This window comes from Sycon ciliatum, chromosome 13 (assembly GCF_964019385.1).
Source record: "Sycon ciliatum chromosome 13, ocSycCili1.1, whole genome shotgun sequence".
NCBI lineage: Eukaryota > Metazoa > Porifera > Calcarea > Leucosolenida > Sycettidae > Sycon > Sycon ciliatum.
Window position 1 is genome coordinate 2,998,586 of NC_088655.1, and position 21,233 is coordinate 3,019,818.

Sequence of the window (21,233 nt, forward strand, 5' to 3'; positions counted from 1 at the left end):
TAACTTGTACTAGAATAAAACCTACAGATAAAGTAGCAAAAGTTGCATCAGCATACAGTGTGAATGCCGCAAGGTCGTACGGTGCACGTGCGTACTATGCATGATGTCACCAGTCAGACATAAATGGCAATGGGGTAGATTGATGCATAGACAAAGGTCAAACACTGTAACACAAATATGGACCCAGATCCACTACACAGTCCATAGTGCAACACTGACAGTGAAATGCTCTGCGTCTAACTATACATGTAGACTTTTAAAGTGCAGAATCCTGACTTATCATGGCTATCTGAATCCGAGTGCTCGGGCAACACCGCTTATCTCGGATACGTGTGATAAGTGGAGAGAATGGGTGCGTTTCACAGGATCTCTGGGCTTTGGATCGGCTTTTGCATACACTTCACCATGATATGCCGGTCCCAATTCGGTAAAACCTGGCCAAATTTATCAATCCATATCCTTTGACCTTTCCTGCTGGAAATCCGACATGGAAGAACTCCACGGGTTGCGCACTGCAGGAGATGCTAATGTTTTCAAGGTGCCTACATGGTACCTCTATGCGTGCAAGACTGCAAAATTCTAGTGTGTCAGCTCGGGATGGATAAAGGCTAAGCTTGCAAGGTGGACACACATACACATGCACATGCACACACGCACACACGCACACACGCACACCTCGGACCTCAGACATGCCCATCGCGGAAGCGATGATAGCGAACAGCTATGTTAGACATAGCGACTTGTGCTGGGATTACACCATTCAACAGCTTGCAAGACTGATGAATTGACCGCCACTATTTTTAGCCTAGTATCCACCACACAGCTGTTTGAAGTGACTTTTTCTGGCCAGTGAATCCCTATTTTTCATTTTTCCATTTTTTTCTACACACACACACACACACACACACACACACTATCTCTCTATCTCTCTCTCTCTCTCTTTCTCCCTCTTTCTCTCTCTCTCTCTCTTTCTCCCTCTTTCTCTCTCTCTCTCTCTCCCTCCCTCCCTCCCTCCCTCTCCCTCCCTCCCTCCCTCCCTCCCTCCCTCCCTCCCTCCCTCCCTCCCTCCCTCCCTCCCTCTCTCTCTCTCTCTCTCTCTCTCTCTCTCTCTCTCTCTCTCTCTCTCTCTCTCTCCGTCCATTGCATTGTTTCATTATTATGCTTACCAGTTATAAAAGCTCTCAACTTACCGTCAGCTTGATAACTAGTGTTGACTGGTTGGTGAGACCGTATCCACCAATGTCCCAGTGGACAGGTTCTTGCGATCGGTTTATCAACACCACATTGACTGTGATGTGGTGTGAGGTCTTGGCCAGTCGAGCCACAATGTCCACTTCCACAATCAGCTTCTTGGACAGGTCAGTTGTTTTCACGGCCGGACGCATCGGATCGTACGGCGCGGCCACCTCGAGGACAAACAGGTGACGATTGGTCGACTGAAGAATGTTGTACGTGGGACACTGCGTGGCCGTGGATGCTGGGATGGCACATCCGGTGAATGTTTGCGCCGGCTTGGCATTTCGGACGCGTGACAGTCGGCGAATGCTCAAGAATGACAACAGCTTCAGTTCCATCTCTTGCTCTCCGTGTGATTTGGACACATTGTTACAGGACCAGGTAGGTGTCGAATCGTCCTTCGGGTCATAACCTTTAGAATGCACAATCATTGATGAATATACAACAAACAGAAAGGAAACTCTGGTCTAATTTATAAGAAGAAAAATAGGACCAAAGAGCTACAATTTACTCTATATTATCCACTAACACCACCAGTTACTTTACAATCAGCAATGTGCAATGCAGTGTCGTGCAATGTTATCGCACGAGCTGATTGTAAAGTAACTGGTGGTGTCAGTGGATAATATAGCGTAACTTGTAGCTCTTTGGTCCTCTATTTCTTCTTATAATCCTTGGCTCTCCACCCGAAACTCTGGTCTAGATGGTATAGAACGGGTAACTTGACGCAAGACCGGGGCTTTGCCAACCGATGATGGTTGTAGCCAGGAGCACTGTGTTTCTACACAGTGCACCCTCCGCCTTGTAACATGCTGTCAACCAATCAAAACGTTCTAAACCTTGTGTCCCACCCTTTACATGATATCAATATTTTTTCAAGATTTCCGTGGCCTGGCTCACCAACTGAATTCGCAACAAAACGTATTTCCACATATTCCGTACAATGGCCATTCTGGACAGCTGTGATGAGAAAGTGTCTGTGTGATTTGCACCTGCATGCGGGGAACACAGACCCAGGAACACAGACCCGGGCAGGAACACAGGCCCGGGCAGGAACACATACCCGGGCAGGAACACAGACCCGGGCAGGAACACAGGCCCAGGAACACATACCCTGGAACACAGACACTGGAACACAGACCCTGGAACACATACCGTATTTTATCGGTTATAGGTCGAACCCCGGATCCGAAGATCTTATTTCTGTTTTTAAAGTTGTCACCTAACCGAGCACTGCTAACCACTCCCTTTACTAACACATCAACAAATCACATCAACACTCCTCATTGGAGGGTGACATGTCCAAATCATGGAAAAAGGCAAATGAACTGGCAAAAAAGACCTGCACTGCACACTTGTGCATGCAGTGCAGGTCTTTTTGGAAATTGCTGGTAATTCCTGGTTATAAGTCGAATCCCGGTTGCAAGTCGACCCTCAATTTTTCCTTCAACTTTTAGTCGAAAAAGGTTGACTTATAACCGGTGAAATACTGTACCCTAGAACACAGACCCTGGGACACAAACCCTGGGACACAAACCCTGGGACACAGACCCTGGGACACAGACCCTGGGACACAAATCCTGGGACACAAACCCTGGGACACAGACCCTGGGACACAGACCCTTGGACACAAACCCTGGGACACAAACCCTGGGACACAGACCCTGGGACACAGACCCTGGGACATAGACCCTGGGACACAGACCCAGGATGGAGCTACCGCTATTGCTAGATCTGGGACTTGGGGACTGATCTTGGGAAGAGAGCAAGAGAACTAGCAGGACCGTTGGAATCAGTTTTAGATTGGTCTGGCCATACCCTAACCTTTCATACAGTCTGTGTATGATATGGAGGGTATACATATGACCTATTGGCAGTAAACACACACGTTGGTGGCCCAAACGTTGGTCCGGCCATGGCCCGACCAACCGGACCGGTTCTGCCGGGCAAGACTCAACTCGGTTAGGAAGCAAGGCAGAAATCAGGATGGAACCGGTGGGGGACGGGGGGGGGGGGGTAAGTCTGGGAGTGAGTTTGCGGCAGGGGCTGGAACCAGGGGGTGGGGGGGGGGGGGGAGGAGATCAGGACTGGGGTTGGGGCAGGTGCTGTGGCTGGAATGACTGTGTGCATAATTATGGAGATTAAAACAGAACTCGTGCTATGGCCAATCTTTCTCTTTGTGCACACTCCAAGAACACAGAATTCCTGCAACTGCCTTTTTTTCTCTTCGTGCACACATGAGGATAATGGAAGTTGTGCAGCAGTCACTTTCTTCTTGTCTGGCTTGCGGGATGTGCGACATACGTGGAGACAAGTGATTGGTTAGGTGTGCAGCTCCTGGATTTACAGACAACGAAATGAAATCTTAGCCGAGAAGCAAGTTCTGTGTGTTGCACAAAAAAGTCATAAAACTAGAATATGTAAGCCATATCTCTTACCGTTTCCAATATGTATGGTCAGGTGATCAATATTGGAGTCCAGGTGCCGATTGAGTCCTGCAACAAACGTATGCACCAGACCATGGCGGTTCCACAGCCACCTGAACGCTTCCGACGGCTTCCGCATGGCATTGCTGATGATCTCCACGGCATGTCGCCCACTATGGCAGAGGGTTATGCCCTGGGAAACCTGAACAGTAAGTGACAAGATACCCAGAGCAACACAATAATTGGTGTTCATTTGTATCACTGGATCGCGGCGGAGGGCCACACAACAGCGTTGTGAATGACCGAGGATCACCTGTCTGTTCTCACCGTCCAGGAGCGACACTGACTCAGGCTGCTATCTTGTGTTCATGTGGTGTTTGTCGTGCTGGAAATAGAGCCTCTCTGTAAGTTTGTATCCCTGGCGATGTGTTTGTGCCTGGAGAGCACTATATAAGTGATGCTTTTCAGGCACAATCTTCCTCAGCCTACTCAAGCTCAACTGATGAGGGGTGAATTCCCCGAAACACTGTGCATTAAGCAGGGAGTTTTGCTTTCTTGCAGGTTTGCTGAGTCGAAGGTTCGATGGACTTCTTGTGTGCTCTGGATGGCAGACGTGAGTCAGTCAAGTGCCAAGTAAAGTCGGCGGAATAGCGCGAGCTCCAGTGTGGGGAGCAAACCCTTTCCTAATAACCATCGCCAAAGTTGCAACCACTATTTTGTATCGAATATTCTTTAGAAAAAATGTTTGAGCGGCTGCTCCTTCATGCACATATCCATGCACATGCAACCACAGACTTCAAGGTCACGACATCATCCAGATGTACGCTCTCCAGCTCATGACTTACCAATATGGTCAGACTGTGCGTGGTCACGTTCAACCAGCTGGTGTCGATTTCCACGGTCATGTTGCCCACGTCTTCGACGTCGGCCAGTATCGCTATGACGATGGGCCGGTCGAGTGGCTGCTCCGGCTTCAAATGCTGCAGTTCCAGCGACACACGCCGCTCGGTGCCGGGCGAACGGAACAATCCCGGCGTCCATATCCCGTGAACCTCGTAGTTATTGCCGACCGGATGCAGCTTGTCAGCGCAGCCTGCCAGTAGAGACTGAACTGCCAGCTCGGCACGGATACGACTGGATAGCGTTGGCGATGACGACGCCTCCCCTATTGGACACACCTCTTCCAGCAGGCATTTGTCGGGCAGCTGCGGGCGCAGCGGGAGTTCGCAGCTCGTGCTACACACTGACCCTGAGCATGCAGATCAGTCACATGCAGGACATCAGGAATAGAATAGAATAGAACTTAAAAATACCGAGTCCTAGAAATGAATGAGCAAAGCAAATATTGATGAAGACACTCTCCTATATCAACTACCCGTCTTCTATAGCATTTCTATACACGACATTCTCGTGTTAGCACTATTATTCTGCCCGCCTCATAAGCGCATGATGTATGTAAATCCACACCACCAAGCCAGTCAGGATTCCCTAATCCACTTCTTTCCTGTTTAGACGTGTATCTGTAGTATCCCTGCCTTGCTTGATTGTAGCGTATCCCCGTGTTAGCGTATCCTCGTACGTTAGCGTATCCCCGTACGTTAGCATATGCGGTCTGTTGCCTATAAAAGCTGCTGCGCGTTACTGTTTCCATAATTATATTAATTTTTATTACATAATAATCCAGGTGTGTACCTGAGGAAGAATAAACAGTTAATTAGAGTTGAGCACCGTGCCTCTACTCAGCTACCTACTGTTAAAGCCATAATTGTAACGAAGTGCTTACTTTAACGAGTTAACGAGGAGAAATCTGTCGTTAAAATATAAATCGTTATACAGAAATCGATACATATACTGTCCTATTGAGCGTTAAGAATGCGTGAGAATCGTTACCTTTGGTACACGTAAACCAGTCAATTTTGGGAAATCGTTATATATGCGCCTCGTTAGAATATTGGCTTTTACAGTATTACATATCTTTGTGTTTCTTCTTTTCTTTCTATGCTGGTTTTATGGATGGAGCGAACAGGATTTTTCTTGTCTTTGACCACTTTCTTGGTGGGTCTGATCTACCCACCTCCCCCTGCTGTAGGAGCTGCATTTGCGCATTCGTCCTTGAGCTTGGTGGTATTCACACTGGATATCGGTTCCAACCAATTTTCTTCCGGCTCGCATATGGAAGCCGCATGAAATAGGTACAGGTAATACAAGGCCAGTCTGTCACCGTATAGAATTGACATCCGGAATGCAAAACTGTGTTTTTATGTGATTTTAACCCTCTAAACAGTTTCACATTCCGGATAATTATCATTATTGTCAAAAGCTGTCTATTCATCCTGAATGCATCGGTGTGTGTGTGCCTTATGGATCAGTGAGAGCAGATTGTGACCCAGTTCAATTGCTCCCTTTTATAATAGAGAAAGAGCACGAATCAACTGCAGGATGACATCATTCTCAGAACCTGCAATGAAGCCAAGTCACATCTGCCGTGATCTGATGTCAATCGAAAAATTGCAAGCTACACTACCTGGACTATTATTTACTTTGTCCAAGTGCTATAAGTAAGAAGCGGAGTTCATGCCGCGGATATCGTTGTGTTTTCATGTCAATGTGCTTCTATCGCTGGGGACAATGTCACGGGTGGCAATGTGGTGACGTGATTTTCCTGCTCGGAACAAGAGCATCTTGCCAGCATGACGATACTGGTGAAGAATGACAAGAAGGAGCCGAAGATGAGAGTAACACGGTCGCTGCGTGTCAGTGTGCACTGCAATCCATCGCCACACTGACATCCAAGTGCCCTGACTCAAGCTCTGAAGTGACAGAACAGTGCACGTACGGCCAGGAAAGAAATACTAATAGTGAGTGTCGGATTGCAATAGCTGGATCAAATGTCATTCGACCTTTGCGCTGGTGATGGATAAACTGCACAATGGCACAGTTTGGCCCAGTGCACAACCAGCAATCCTTCAGAACCATCAACGTTGATCCTTGGATGGAGGATGCCACGATCATCGCTCGGAAAAGATGAACGTGTCCTTGCACTCAAAACAAATCTCAATACTCTACCAGGCATAGACATGTCTGCAGTTAAGCAGGTGTGGTGATGGCACACTCCACGAGAGAATGACATGGTCATTGAACAGAGCAACGCTAGAGGTGGCATCTGGTGTGCACTTGCTAGCGCCGCAGCTACACAGGACCTGCTGCATGTGCAGATGCAGTGACATGTAAATTCTCCAACCCACGTTGTTTCCCCGTGACATTTCATGTAAACTGTCCACATTGACGTCAGATCGAACTTACTTGTCAGTGTGATGCATGCGCAAAGGTAGTTTAGAATTCAGGTAGAACCGTATCACATGGCACATTTCCAAATATGTCACCAGACATCGAGTGGAACTGGTACCGACCCGAGAGGGGGGGGGGGGGGTATTCCAAGCATGCCTTCCCTTCATGGACCCTTATCTTGACAGTTTGGGGGGGGGGGTTGCCCCCTGACTCACTGACTCACTGACTCACTGACTCACTGTCGTTGTGGATGTTCCTGTTTGTATTTTCTCTCCCACATACATGTAGCTTCAGATCTAATGCACTACCTGACCACTAAGGCATCTCGGCTCATCCATTTATAATAATTATTAATGCAAAGAGGCCTTCCGGACACATGCCATTGTACAATGTGTGACATATGTATGAATCACTGTCGTACCACTTAGATACGGCGTATTGCAATGAGCCGCTAAACAGCTTTGTCGCAGTGTTACCACAGAGTAATAAGACAGTATGGTTGAACGGCTTGTATTCACATCCGCCCATACAACCCTGGCATGTGCCGAGGTGAACATCTGGTAACACTGCCAGCACACAAAGCCATCACTACCAGCACACAAAGCCATCGCTACCACCACACAAAGGCCTGACTGGCATTGATGGGAGGCACGTTACCACTTAGAATATGTACACCTTCGGTATGGCTGATACATGACAACAAGATGCTAAACTCCTGCAAGACACTAATCTACCATCTGGTTTATTGAGTGCTGACACGAGTTTGAGTACCTAGCACTTCACTTCAGCATTTTCTCTAGCCGTGCTCCATGTGGAGCTGGTGAGAACCACCCTGTCAGGAATGTGAGATCTAGGACAAGTTTTCAATGCCACTGCCTCCCCAAGTCAAGCTGCTGTTACCAAGCTGCTGCCGTCACTCCCACCATATCTCCGGGGATGCAATGGCACATTACAAGTGACCACTTGAGCCATCAAGAGGTACTCCAGTAGGCTCAGGATCTGGAGATGCTACGCCCAAAACTCTTTACAGCACTACTAGTAATACTAGTTCTACTGTACATCTCCTATCCCCTATCTGCATGGGATCAGACAACTGTTGGGGGGGGGGGGGGGGGAAACTTCATCAGCTTTCTGGACTTCTTCAGTGTTCAGTGTCTGCTGCTCTTCCAGCCTACATCAGCGGCTTCAGTTTTCAATGCGCACCCCACCTTTAAATACTTCGCCAGGCCTTAACTAAACTAGGTCGGTGCTGGCTAGAGAAACCCAACCTCATGACTAAAATAGCACGGGGGGGGGGGGGTGGGAGGCTTCACAGCCTTAGTACTACACATACTGTTCTGTGCACTGGAGCAGGGCACTACTTTATTCATAAGGTTGCTAGGTACTGCAGTCAATCCTCGGTAGTATAGTGGTAAGTATCTCCGCCTGTCACGCGGAAGACCCGGGTTCGATTCCCGGCCGGGGAGGACATTTCTTTTTTTCCACAATGGTTGTTGCGCTGAGTAAAAAAAGTTCTGGAGAATATGGGGTTCGAACTCATGGCCTCTCCTCTCGCATGCAAAGCGAGCGCTCTACCACTGAGCTAAACCCCCTCACATATGACGGAATGCAAAATAGTTCACCAATCATCTTCTTTGCCGCTTTCTTTTAATACTGCTAGCAAAGATTGTTTGGGGAGTTCACAACTCGACTTTTGTTACGTTTCTCTAGACCGAAGTCAAACTAAGGAAATCCCTCATAACAAGTGCAAGCAAAAGTTCCATATTTGGAGAGGACGCCGTAATTACATACATGTTTGTTCGACTGGACTAATAAGTAATAGTTATCATGATTGTTAGCATGGACTGCGGACGGGCGCTTGCCGGTGATTTTGCAGTAGAAGGCCAAAGCCGTGGCCCGTTTTAACCAGCACTTCAGCAAACACTGTCAGTGTTCAGAGGGTGCTGCCGACTGGCCTCCACTATAGAAGCACATGCAATGAAGGTCAAGAGAGACCTCAGTCTTTATCAAGCAATCCTCTCAGTCATTCTGATGCAGGCACTTAGCGGAGAAACGTTACTCATCAGAAGGTCGCCTGGAGAAGGCTGCCACTTTCCCCTGTCCACTCCCTTCACTGACTGTATGTCAGAGTGCACTTGGACACTGTTGGTCCCAGTTTCCAGACCTGCAGTATTATCTCCTGATGGGCATACTACTCGTATTGTATTGTATTGTGCAGGTGGCAAGCTCTCCCCTCTACCCTATCAAGGGCCAATGCTACATTGCCAGCCAGCACACTACGCTAGTGAAAAGGGGCCAAACAACTATCTAAACATCCATCACCCCATATGCACACTCATCACAAGCACATCATGTTGCTCTTGCATGCACACGTTCCCGTCGTAGAACATGCCATATCTGAGTGGCTTGGTCTGACGTGCAATACTCCACAAAGCAGATTGAGGTGGAGTGCTGCGCAAAGTGCTATCAAGTGCCTGCAGCTACTACTGGGTCCATGGAGGGGTGTTCAAGGAAGCACCGTGCATTCCCCACAGCTCCATTGTCATTGTCCTAACAGGAATAACACTGTCCTATGCTGTGGTAGCTAGCTGTTCAGGGGAACTAGATCTCACAATACTAGATTTCTGTCAGTCTTAGTGCAGCAGCAGCAGCAGCTGCGTAGAACACCAGTGCCAATCCAGATGGTTGCAGATGGCTGCGGCTTGTACAAGACACACATTTCAAACATGGGTACACGATTTATCAACACCCCTGCGCAGGGCTAGGGCAAAGTCCCCAGTCCTCATATTAATGGTGGCTGTGCAAAGTCCTGAGTGCTGATGAGGCACTGCCTCCAGGTTTAGGGAAATGCTGTATGTGAGTGGTTGTGACCAGGCACACAGGGTTTGGTACTGTTGTAAAACTTCAGTATAAAGAACCCTGGACACTGCAAGCTTTTCTTTTTGGAACCTTCAAAGTTGGAAGGCTTTTGGCTTGCGCAATCCAGACGAGATGCAGCTAAGCGTCAGGGGGTTGAATGCCAGTATCACATTAGTCAGTTTTGTGCTAATTGTTGCACATTTTTGACTCACCATTATCCTGCTTATAATCGTTAGTGCTGGACAAAACGGATATCTTGTAATAAACTTATGGTCCTCTCTTTTTTAATTTTCTCTTTGCACTGGATATTGAGGACCCGGTACATGCTATTCCATTCACCTTGGACACACAGTAACTGAACCCTGGTGTACTACGACTAGAGCTAGCTATGGCCGATGTCTGCAGTTTATCCCTCTCTCTGGCTTGGTACAGCGCGAGTACAGGTACTCTTAGATGCAAAGTCAGTGCTCACCGACTTTGCATCATACCCATGTGGAACTCAACAAATGGCCACATACACAAATACAAACTAAAATACAAATATACACACACACACACACACACACAGACACACACACACACAGGTCAGCAGATGATCAGAGTTCCACTATGGCCCCCTTAAGAGTGCTCCTTTCTCAGGTATGCCCACCCTGACATGTGACACATTAGTACCTGCATCAATACTGCTTGTAACCATTTAGCTCATATCGGCAGATGGCCACAAAGCCATGCATGTACTTGATGTACTACTACTAGTTGAGGGCACACTACAGCATGGGCTACCATAGACCATCCCACATTCCAGTCGTGCCAAATACACTTGGGTTTACCAACAGAGATCAAACTCAGCTTTTTAAAAATTATGTCCTCAAGTGCTACTGACAGGTTCAAACCGCATTGCTATCCGGCTGATGCATTGCTCCCACTGTTCTATATACCAGTAGTTTCCATAGTAGGAATTTGCTGTCATGTGATTTCAAACATTCAGCATCCTCTCTGTCAAAGTGCTCAGATTTCGCCATCAACTGACACAGTCGTTGATCGCTTAGTTGTCTGTGGATTCACTACTCCAGCCACTACTGTCGCTGCGCACACTTCTCCACAGTATGCTTTCTGATTGCACACAGTACGGTATGTGTGTGTATGTAGTAGTAGCAGTAATAATACTACTCCAACCGCTTCTGTAGCTGCACAAACTTCTTCACAGTGTGCTGTCTCTTTGTACCCAGTACATGCACCTGAAAAGGGACAATGAACACTTGCCACATCTTCTACACTACAGAGCATAACTACATCCACTCACCACAACTCTCTAACTTTCTCTGGAATTAATTTCTTCCACTGGAACTATCCAGCTGCGCGTGCCAAAGCACCCAGCATACCATTTCAGAACTCTGTGGGGTACTATTCTCACACAAGAGTGATCTTGGAGAGAGAGAGAGAGAGAGAGAGGAATTAATACTCATTTCAGAACTCAGTGGGGTGCTATTCTCGCACAAGAGTGATATTAGCCTCGGAGAGAGTGGAACTAATCCTCTCCAATCTCCAAACCGTGACAATGAGCACAGTAGACATCTCAAATTGGCTCTAAATTTAGGCTCAGCATTCTTGATTCTTGTGCACTCCCCCCCCCCCCCCCCATCCTGTGGAGCCTACCTGTATCAGTATTCAACTGAAGCTTACAGTAAATTATTGTAATGTGGAAAGGGAGTGCTTGGAGTGGAGTGCCCGGCCCAGCCCAAACTTAGCCATGATTTCACCTCAGTACACTGTTGAGCCTCTCTTAATTTCTCTGACAGGTTGTTCAGATTGAAGGGTAGGTCTAATGCTTGCCCATGGACCCTCTAGGATCTTCCAATCAGATGCACAGAATCAGTCCCCAAACGGTCCATGATGTCCTCAATCCAGTACAAGTTGTAACACTGCCAGCATCTCTCCCCGGGAGTGTGCCCTGCCAAGTGGCAAAACAATGCAGCAAGCTGCAGATGCTGATTGCGTGGCCATGGCCAGTTAGCCCAGTATGGCAGTAAGGGCAGTAGGGCCAGGAGCCCTAGAAACTCCAGTATGGCTAGCAAGGCCAGCAAGGGGCCTGGCAAGCAGCACCCAGGTTTAGACAGTCACATTTAATGCTACTTGGTTGCAGAGGAATGCTACTTGGTTGCAGAGGAATGCTACTTGGTTGCAGAGGAATGCTACTTGGTTGCAGAGGAAATATCAGCAGGTTATACATAGTGGGTGATGTCTTCACTCAAAGCCAAAGCCAGTGTGTCCCCCAGTCTGCAGGCCATGGCAGCCGATGATGACTTGGTTCTCAACTGGAGAACACTGCTCAATGACATCAGGACTGAAGGCGCATACAACACATTGCAGGGATGGCGGAACTGTTTGGCTACCACTATTTTCCGCTGAGGAGATCATCTGGTCAACATGCGTAAAACGCATTCAGTGTCCTAGCACGCATGTATGCACATTGAAAAATACAGGTGCAAGGATGAGGGGGGGAGGTGGAGCTATTAGTATTGTTCTACCTAGCTTTGTCCCAGCTGCTTACTCAGTTGAAGCACGTCCACGGAACATGAACCACACATGGAGGAGAGAAAGTAATACAATCTGGCACTCAGACACTAACTACCAGTCCCCTTCACACAAACATTTACACTACGTTCCTATAATTTGCAGTTTCTACTCCAATATGAGACAAATGAGTAGAAGCCTCTAAGTCTAATGCTCCATGGAACATCACTGCCACTTCTGAAGGCACGGCCCAATCTTCCTGAAGTACCTGTGTCCTGTTTAGCATCACCACATCAATGTAGCTGGTGGAATTAAGGAAATCGTGCAATCTGGTGTCAAAACTATCATGTCCAAACATAACCAAGGCAGCCTCAGTGGCTCTGTTCTGGAAGCAACTACAAGTGGAGGTGTACACAACATGAAGCAGGACAGGAGCCACTCAATGAGGTTATTACTGATGCCATGGCTATGTGGCCACATCTACACGATTTCTGCACATATTGCATCATATACAACATGTGTAATGACATGGACCCCATAGCTTCAATAGCCGGATAATTATTGTGAATCATTTCAAAACTAATCGAGTTGGTCCTCTGCTAGCCATGTCATCTGTAGCAAGGCGAGCCTCAGCTCCACTTTACACACACACACACACACACACACACACACACACACACACACACACACACACCACACACACCACACACACACACACACACACACACACACACACACACACATACACACATACACACACACACACACACACACACACACACACACACTTCGAGAGCACTAACACGTTATACTAGTATTTGCCATAATTCAGTAATCCTTTTGGCAAGATGCTTACAACTACTAATCCCCAAGTGTATGAACACACACCTGTGGGTAAGTGAGCACGCTGATATTCGATTTAATAGACCAGAAATTGAATTTCGCCTACGCCCTCACTTCACAGCTGCGCAAATTACTCGGATCCCGCCACCCACGTCAACATGCATACTGTCCATCATCTAGCAAGGATGCATGGTCCATGCCACAGTTCAACTTGGAGGGAGATAAAATTAATGTAATACTCCTTGGCAAGTCACACTGGAATTGCCGGCACGTTGTTAATGTTGAGTACCTATGATTCTACAGCCGCCTGGACGCCTGGTTATCCTTAAACAGGCAAACTAAACTGGTGTCATCCTCAACAGAAGAACACTTTGACATGCCATCAGAAAACCACTGCTAACATTTGAATTGAAAGGATATGACTTTGTAATGACTATTTGAACAAAAAAAGGATGTGATATGCCTGTGAGCACTCTCACACAAAACGTTCATGATACTCATTGGCTTACTGCTTTAACAGTAAGCCAGTATCATGTGACCACTGCTTAAAACAACCATCTAACCAGTATTCAGAGACCCTCGTCTTCTGAACCCACAGGCCATGCACAGGCCATGCACAGGCCATGCACAGGCCATGCACAGGCCATGCCTGAACATACATTGTCAGCTAACTGCAGACAAAGACTACATTCAGTGCGGCAATCAGAGGTCCGCAACTAGTTAAATATGGGTATTGAACGGGTGAACTTTTTTCTTGTCTTGATTGTTCGAAACTGTCTTATACTCTGCTCCAGGGTACATTCTGATAAGGATGCAATAATAGTAGAAACTAGAAACTGCTCATTTGCTTTGCCATTGGAATGCATTCCATTCCTTTTGGTAGAAATTAAACTACATCAACCACAGTTTAAGACATATCACGTGTCACACTGAAGCCTGTCACGATCTCACCCATATCTATGTTCTATGGGTTTGCTGGTCCTTGTCAACGCCCCATGGTTAAGTTAGCCTGGTTTTGCTCATATTCTGTGGGGTATGATCGCCCTTGGTACTGCCCGGTGACCACACGATCCTGGTTATGCCCAGTAACTACCCAACCCCGGTTTTATCTCTGCCCAATGGGTGGAGTGGCCCTTGTTATTGCTGGACGACTACATAATCTAGCAGCCTCAGCCTGTGTTGAACAAGTCATGTGCTCCTTGTCACTGCCTCGTGCATACTAGTATCAGGATTATCACTGGCACGCATCGTGCATATTGACACGATGAGATCTGCTTGGAAATGACGTCACTGCGCTGGTCTAACGGGCAGCATTTCATCCACGCACCGACTCGTGCAGGGCATGGCATTGAACGTCAAAGTGTAGCACCGCGTGCCCATGACAATCATCTCAGGCGTGATGCTTAGCTCAGCAAAGGCAGCAGCTCCATTGACAGGTACTCTGTTCAGTGTGCTGTTGAAGTAGTCACCATGGCAGCATTTCAAATTTCAGTGTGCTGCTGTTAGTGACCATGGCAACATTTCAAATGTCAGTGTGCTGCTGTTAGTGACCATGGCAGCATTTCAAAATGTCAGTGTTCTGGATACAGCAGAATACATGGCATGTTGAAACATGACAGTGCACCAACAGGGTAGTGGTAGACATATACCACCAGCACTGCATGCACTCTCTGCTCCACCATGTTCACCAATCCAGCAATAAAACTACTCCAACTTAGATACTGACCTTACAGACAGCTGTTTCGGCCTAACAGGCTTCATCAGTGCAGGTTTGGGAAAGTAACATCACAGTCAACTTCGATTATAACGACACTCGGCGGGGCATCAGAAAAGTGTCCTTATTCGCAAAGTGTCGTTATACGTGTTACAGTTGGATGGGACTTTGCTCTGGGCATGGAAATGCTGGCGTTATTCGCGAGTTGTCGTTATATCCGCAGTCGTTATTAGCGAAGTTGACTGTAGTTGAATGGTTGGGCTCTTCTGAGTGGTTTGGTGCCGTCAAGAAATCTCGATTAGTATCAGTCGTTGACATGCCCAGACAAGAAGAGACATCCACAACCTAAACACACGACCAATGTGTGGACGTTGATGACTGATAAGGGTTGCTCTTCAAATCTTCCCAGAGATATTGGAAAAGCTTTCCTTGTCACAGGAGTCGCCCAGATGTTGGACCTAAGTGATTGACAATATTCAATTTCGTTGATTTCAACTACAGCGGCACTGAAAGGCACCCTAGCCTCAATCAAGTCCAATGCTGGATCACCCATACACCCATGCACCCTAGCCTCAATCAAGTCCAATGCTGGATCACCCATACACCCATGCACCCTGCACACACACACACAAGCTCAGAATTCTCCTGTAGATGTATTTGATTGACAGTACAAGGTTGAGGCGACATAGACTAGTGCCAGGAGTGGACAAGGTTCAGCTACATACTCATTGCATGGGCCAGGAAGCAGGGAGCAAGGAGCAGATGGCACACAGGCAGGCAGCATGGTACCATCTCTTTGCTTATGGCCACAGTGTCTGTTGTAATCCCCACGCCATCATATCATGTCTCTACAGATATAGGATCTGACAAACATATTCCCTGTGATGCCACAAAGGGACCATAAGTGCATACAATAGCATGTGAAAGCATGGGCCATCCATTCATTACAAACTCATCTCGACCGTGTGTGCACGAATACAGCTCATGGCATCCGAAAACTACCAGAATCCAAAACTAGACACCAATCGGCTGTCAGTTGGTGATTGCACATACGTTATTAACGTGACACACAAACAATGCCATGAAAGCTTGGCATCATTCTCACAGGCGCCACCATACCTGTACAAATCTCATCACCGTGGTAAACCCAGCACACCGATCACAATGGAAATCACCCCCCCCCCCCCCCCCCCCGTAGCCAGTTCTCAAGTATTCCCATTGGCCGCACCATTCCCAATGTGAATGTGCTACTGTTAGCATCCAAGTCTGCTGTCATTCAACCCACACGAACACCAGATGGTCGGGGGTGACTAATAACACTACAATCAAGCATAGTTAGGCAGATATTGCACTCAAACACTTTTCATGGGGTCAGTAACATTCAGTTTTGCCCTGGACCTTGTCAATGCTATCCAAGTTCACTAGTAATTGGACCTATGCCAGAGAGCCAGAATCACCGTCACTCAGAGGCAGAATTCAATTTGAGTTCCTGTACTCGCCAAGTACAGCGACAGAATCCGAAATTCCTTTGCGGATGGACACCAGGCTCTACTGGAGCAGTCCCGCCTACGCTGGGATATTACAAGTCTGTAATTGAATATATCAGGCTGTGTTGTAGTGTTTACCACCTAGCGGCCCTGCGTCTAACTGGAATGATGAAACAGCTAACAGTGCTATACACAGCACAGTACAGTACAGTTTAACCTATTTAGGAAGAACAGCAAGGCACCGATGGTACTTGTTCGCAACAAGAGAGTTCTTCTTACCCAGTTAATTCACAAGGATTTATTCAAAAGAGTTATATTTATGAATACCAGTTCTTCTACAGTGGAAGTTGTTCTTACCAGTGCTTTCTCAACGAGGTTTCACAGTATTACATACAGCAGTATCCCACACAACACACCTAAACAACATAGTGCTACACACACCATACTACTGGTAATTCATAGGTCTAATACGTGGTCACAGCCATCTTGTGTAGAATGCAATGTCCTGGTTATTTATGTACCTGGATGCTTATACTGAATTACCAGCGCACAGCATGCGGTCCTTATACGTCACACCTTGTCATGCTTGGTACGTCACACACGTCATATGCATGGGAGCATGCATGCACGCACGCACGCACACGCACACACGCACATACACACGAACATACACACACACACACACACACACACACACCATGTACCATGTACCATGTATACACCCGTCGCAAGAGAAGCACGCAAATCTGCAAATGCACTGGATGTGCACCCACAGATTTTCTCTTATAGCAACGGTAGCAAACAAGATCTGAATGAGCCAGATCAAGACTTGCGCCAGATACCTGTCTAATCCACACAACTGGCGAAGCCATGTGAATCGACCACCAATGCACACCTGGTCTACACCACACGGAGTACATCGGCATAAATGGCCAAGACAGTTACCTATGCACACCCTACACTTCCTGGGGTAACCAGTATAGACAGCACGCTGCTTTGATAGAAGCAGACACTAGATGCACTGGTACCTTGAAGTGAAATTGGAGTTACTTTACCAACCAGCCTCGGCTACTGAGTACTGAGAACCCAGAGCCAACAGACATACCAACAACCTCAGCCATGAAAGCTATATACACACACACACACACACACACACACACCACACCACACCACACACGCACACGCACACGCATACGCACACGCACACGCACACACACACACACACGCACACACCGGAGTGCGCTGTGTGCAAGTTTGCATACTGGCCACACTAACTTGACTTCTGACTGCAGCTGCTTGCCAGGATATGGTGCAGCACGTTCCTGGCTGTTCCCCGTGTGAGCTGAATACACTTCATGAGAGGGTCCTAAGGACTACTGAACTTCAAACAAATTGATGTAATTGATCTCTTCAGGCAGTTATCACTGATAACTGTAATCAAGGTGATATGCCGCCATGCCATATACCACTAATACCCGTATACACCACACACCCTGCACGTGCCACATCACCAGCCATGTGGACATGAAGAATTTCAGCAGATTATATTCTACAGATCCCACACGCAGAACTAACAAGCCAAGCTTGGGTCACAATACTTCAGAATACGACTGTTTTTTAATCTGATGATGGTTATGCTGGATGGAGACTCCCTGGATTTAGGCTAAGGCCTGTGGAGAATCCTTAAATATAAATACAAAATACAAATACAAAATACAAATGCTTCTCACCATCTTACTAACTCACAACTGCTAGTAAACTTGCTGAATTTGCCTGCATGTGTATGCTACCACAAGGAATTGGTTTCGGAAGGCAGCAGCAGCACCGGCCTTCATGCCTCCTGCACCTATGGTGAACTTTGCACAAGGTGTCAAGGCGTCATGCACCCCCCCCCCCCCCAAACACTATGTTATTCGTTATTCGTGTTATTCCTGAGGCTGTGTTAAACCAGCCGGAACGTTTCAAGTTGGCATAACATGAGTACTAGTATTCCAACATGAGCCAAGACTCTCTGGTTGTGATATATGCCCTTTGGTTTGACATACGCCATGACCCGGCACATGAACTTTGCATTGTAGTCAGACTGGACACCTCACTCTGGCAGCTGAACAACCCCACACTCGAGCAACTGCACAGATCGCCATTTACAAAATACTGGACACCGGGAACCTCAGGCAGTCACAGACTACCAACCGCTAATGAACAAACTCCCAGCTCCCGCCAAGCCTCGACCAAGAACTGACTATCACACGCTGATGCGCATGCGCACAAAAGAGGTTGTCCACATACATTGCAATGTATCAAGGCGTGCGAAGAGCATAGCAAGAGGAAGGCGTCTGCCTATTTGTACGTTCTTTTTTTACACTTTAAAATACTAAAACTCTAGATTTGAGGGGAAATGACTGGATATACAATACACACTGTGTCCCCAACAGAGGTGATTCAAGTGCGACGCAAAGAGAAAATATTCCCGCTAAACCTCCAACCTGGCCCACATGAACAGTCCCCGGGTGTGTCCGAGTGGATGCTATCCACCATAGCCTACACTGAACTATTCCACTTTACAATCTACAACAACCAGCAATAACTGTGTGATAGTATAACCAGCATCAGTGGCAGCCGTTATTGATTGGTACAGCCATACCCTAGCCTTTCATACTTATGATATAGAGTGTATGATATAGACTGTATGATACAGAGCCATTGGAGGGCATATGCATGAACTCCTTATCAGTGAACACACGTGGCCAAAAAGTTGGTCCAGCCATGGCCTGACCAACAGGACCGGCCTGATAACGCCGTCGGTGCGATAGCCTGCAACTCCACTCAGCTGGATGCATGCAGCAAGCGGACATGTTTTCCATGACTACAAAGGCAGCATCCATACTTTGATCCACTTTGCGACAGTATCATTTCGGCCCATCGAAACATGGCTAGTGGTCCAGGAAATACGTTCAGATCCTAACCATCATACCATCATAACCATACATAGAATTCAGAACTAGTCACATGATAATCAGGTATGATTGCTGTCACATGATAACTTATCTATCACAAGGGCAAGATCAACATTCTTCCAGCTCAAATACTACCCACCAGCTACTGGCCTCTACAAACTACACGTGCCTGTTAGCTGTTGCTACACCAGTGCCTGTTAGCTGTTGCTACACCAGAGACAAGATCTACTTGAACATGTTGCAAATCTGACAAGTTAGGAGGTGGGTGCAAGATGTTTTCAAGAGAGTCCCCTGTGGTGCGCCACCCCGCTGATTCCTATCTTTTGGACAATTTGAATTACTTCCTGAATCCCTGATACATCACAATAGATTATAGTCAAAATCATTGCCCCAGACTGAATTGCTTCCCCAAGCCCAGACTGAATTGCTTCCCCAAGCCCAGACTGAATTGCTTCCCCAAGGGACAAAGTGCGATATCCAATCTTATGAATATGCTAGCACTGGGCATGGTATAGCTCAGGAGTACTGGCATCGTACATGGAGTTACAGCTGATGCTCTATTGTGAACAGATTGCATTGAGCACTGAGGCAGTGCATATCCCCTGTGCTAACACCACATGTACCCTCCTCGCCTCTGGGACAGGGCAAAAAGGTGATAATAATACCCCTGAGGCTGGGTAAATACCCCGGGGGATGGGTGAAGAATATGCATTACATGTACAAATACACCAGGATCATGGCACAAATTTAGTACTAATGCTATAGGGCTACTGCAGCCAGAGCACAGTCACACTCGTAAATCGTGCACAGTCTCAGTACGACAGGATCCACTGATCTACAGAATACAAGTCATGCACCTATGCAGTATGTTCTCCACAACTAATCTGCCATGGTGTGCACCAGTGGTACAGCATTGTACACACTGGCGCTGTAGCCAGAGGCAGAGCGGCCCTCACTCACGGATACCAACACTACAATAGGTAGCCAGCACACCCACTCTTACTGCTCATGGATACCTACATAAGCGTTGCGCATAGCAGGCAAAGCATTCAGTAACCATCACCAACAGACATTCTGCACGCCCCGGGCATTTTTCTCCCCGTAAAAAAACATGATCCCAACTTGAACTGCATGCCTGCTGGAGGTTCAAGTAAGACAAGCATCTATAGAACCATACTACTCTGCATAGGTATGTACTACAGTCAGACCTCGCCTAACCGCACACATCTGTTTTCCACAAAAACATCCGGATAGGCGAGGTAACCGGATAACTGAACACACATACTGTATATGCATGTGGCATGTCAAAAGCAGTGACATCGTACATACATGTAGACAGGTCCTATGCAGTACAACTAGCGTGCCCAGTGTGTTAACAAGCGAGAAAAATGACAAGTGCATGCAACTGAGTGCTGTCCGCACACACCCAGCAGGTCAAGGACCTCATTTGCTTGTACAACTCCTTGATACTAGCTTCTGCAAGCGCTAGCCAGCTACATGCAACCGGATACGACGAAGCATTTTTGTACACGTTTTAACCAGTTTGTACACAAAATCATGCACCGGTATGCGGATCGCGAGGTCCGGTTATGTTGTATGCATAACATATGCTGCACATCGGTAACCAGCGATTTTCTTCCGGATGGCGAGGGATCCGGATATACGAGGACCGGATAAACGAGGTCTGACTGTACTGTGCACTCGTACTGTGCCCTGCTGTGTACTGGTGTACTGTACATGGTCCAGAAGTGCATCCACTAGCAACTAGCACTTGAAAACACACAGAAATCGACTCGTTCAGCTAGCCATCAGATGAATATCATCTGCATGAGGTGGACGTATGCCCGGATTTGATTGGTGATGAATGTTCCTATCTATATCTCTACTTCTTCAACCCCAAAATGGTCTC

At 47.3% G+C, this 21,233-nt stretch overlaps 1 protein-coding gene and 2 non-coding genes across 3 annotated transcripts in view; 1 reads left to right on the forward strand and 2 right to left on the reverse strand.

The window, feature by feature from the left end:
* LOC135829983 (uncharacterized) overlaps window positions 1-21,233 on the reverse strand; it is a 47,243-nt gene that overhangs the window by 15,850 nt on the left and 10,160 nt on the right. The window contains exons 3-5 of the mRNA XM_065342374.1: window positions 4,508-4,911; window positions 3,675-3,864; window positions 1,191-1,648 (exon numbers count right to left, since the gene is read on the reverse strand). Coding sequence (XP_065198446.1) covers window positions 1,191-1,648; window positions 3,675-3,864; window positions 4,508-4,911 — 1,052 coding nt within the window. The remainder of the gene's footprint in view (window positions 1-1,190; window positions 1,649-3,674; window positions 3,865-4,507; window positions 4,912-21,233) is intronic.
* On the forward strand, window positions 8,345-8,416 carry Trnad-guc (transfer RNA aspartic acid (anticodon GUC)). Its single transcript has one exon. It is a non-coding gene; the product is annotated as a tRNA-Asp (tRNA).
* Trnaa-ugc (transfer RNA alanine (anticodon UGC)) lies at window positions 8,466-8,542 on the reverse strand. The gene has a single exon. It is a non-coding gene; the product is annotated as a tRNA-Ala (tRNA).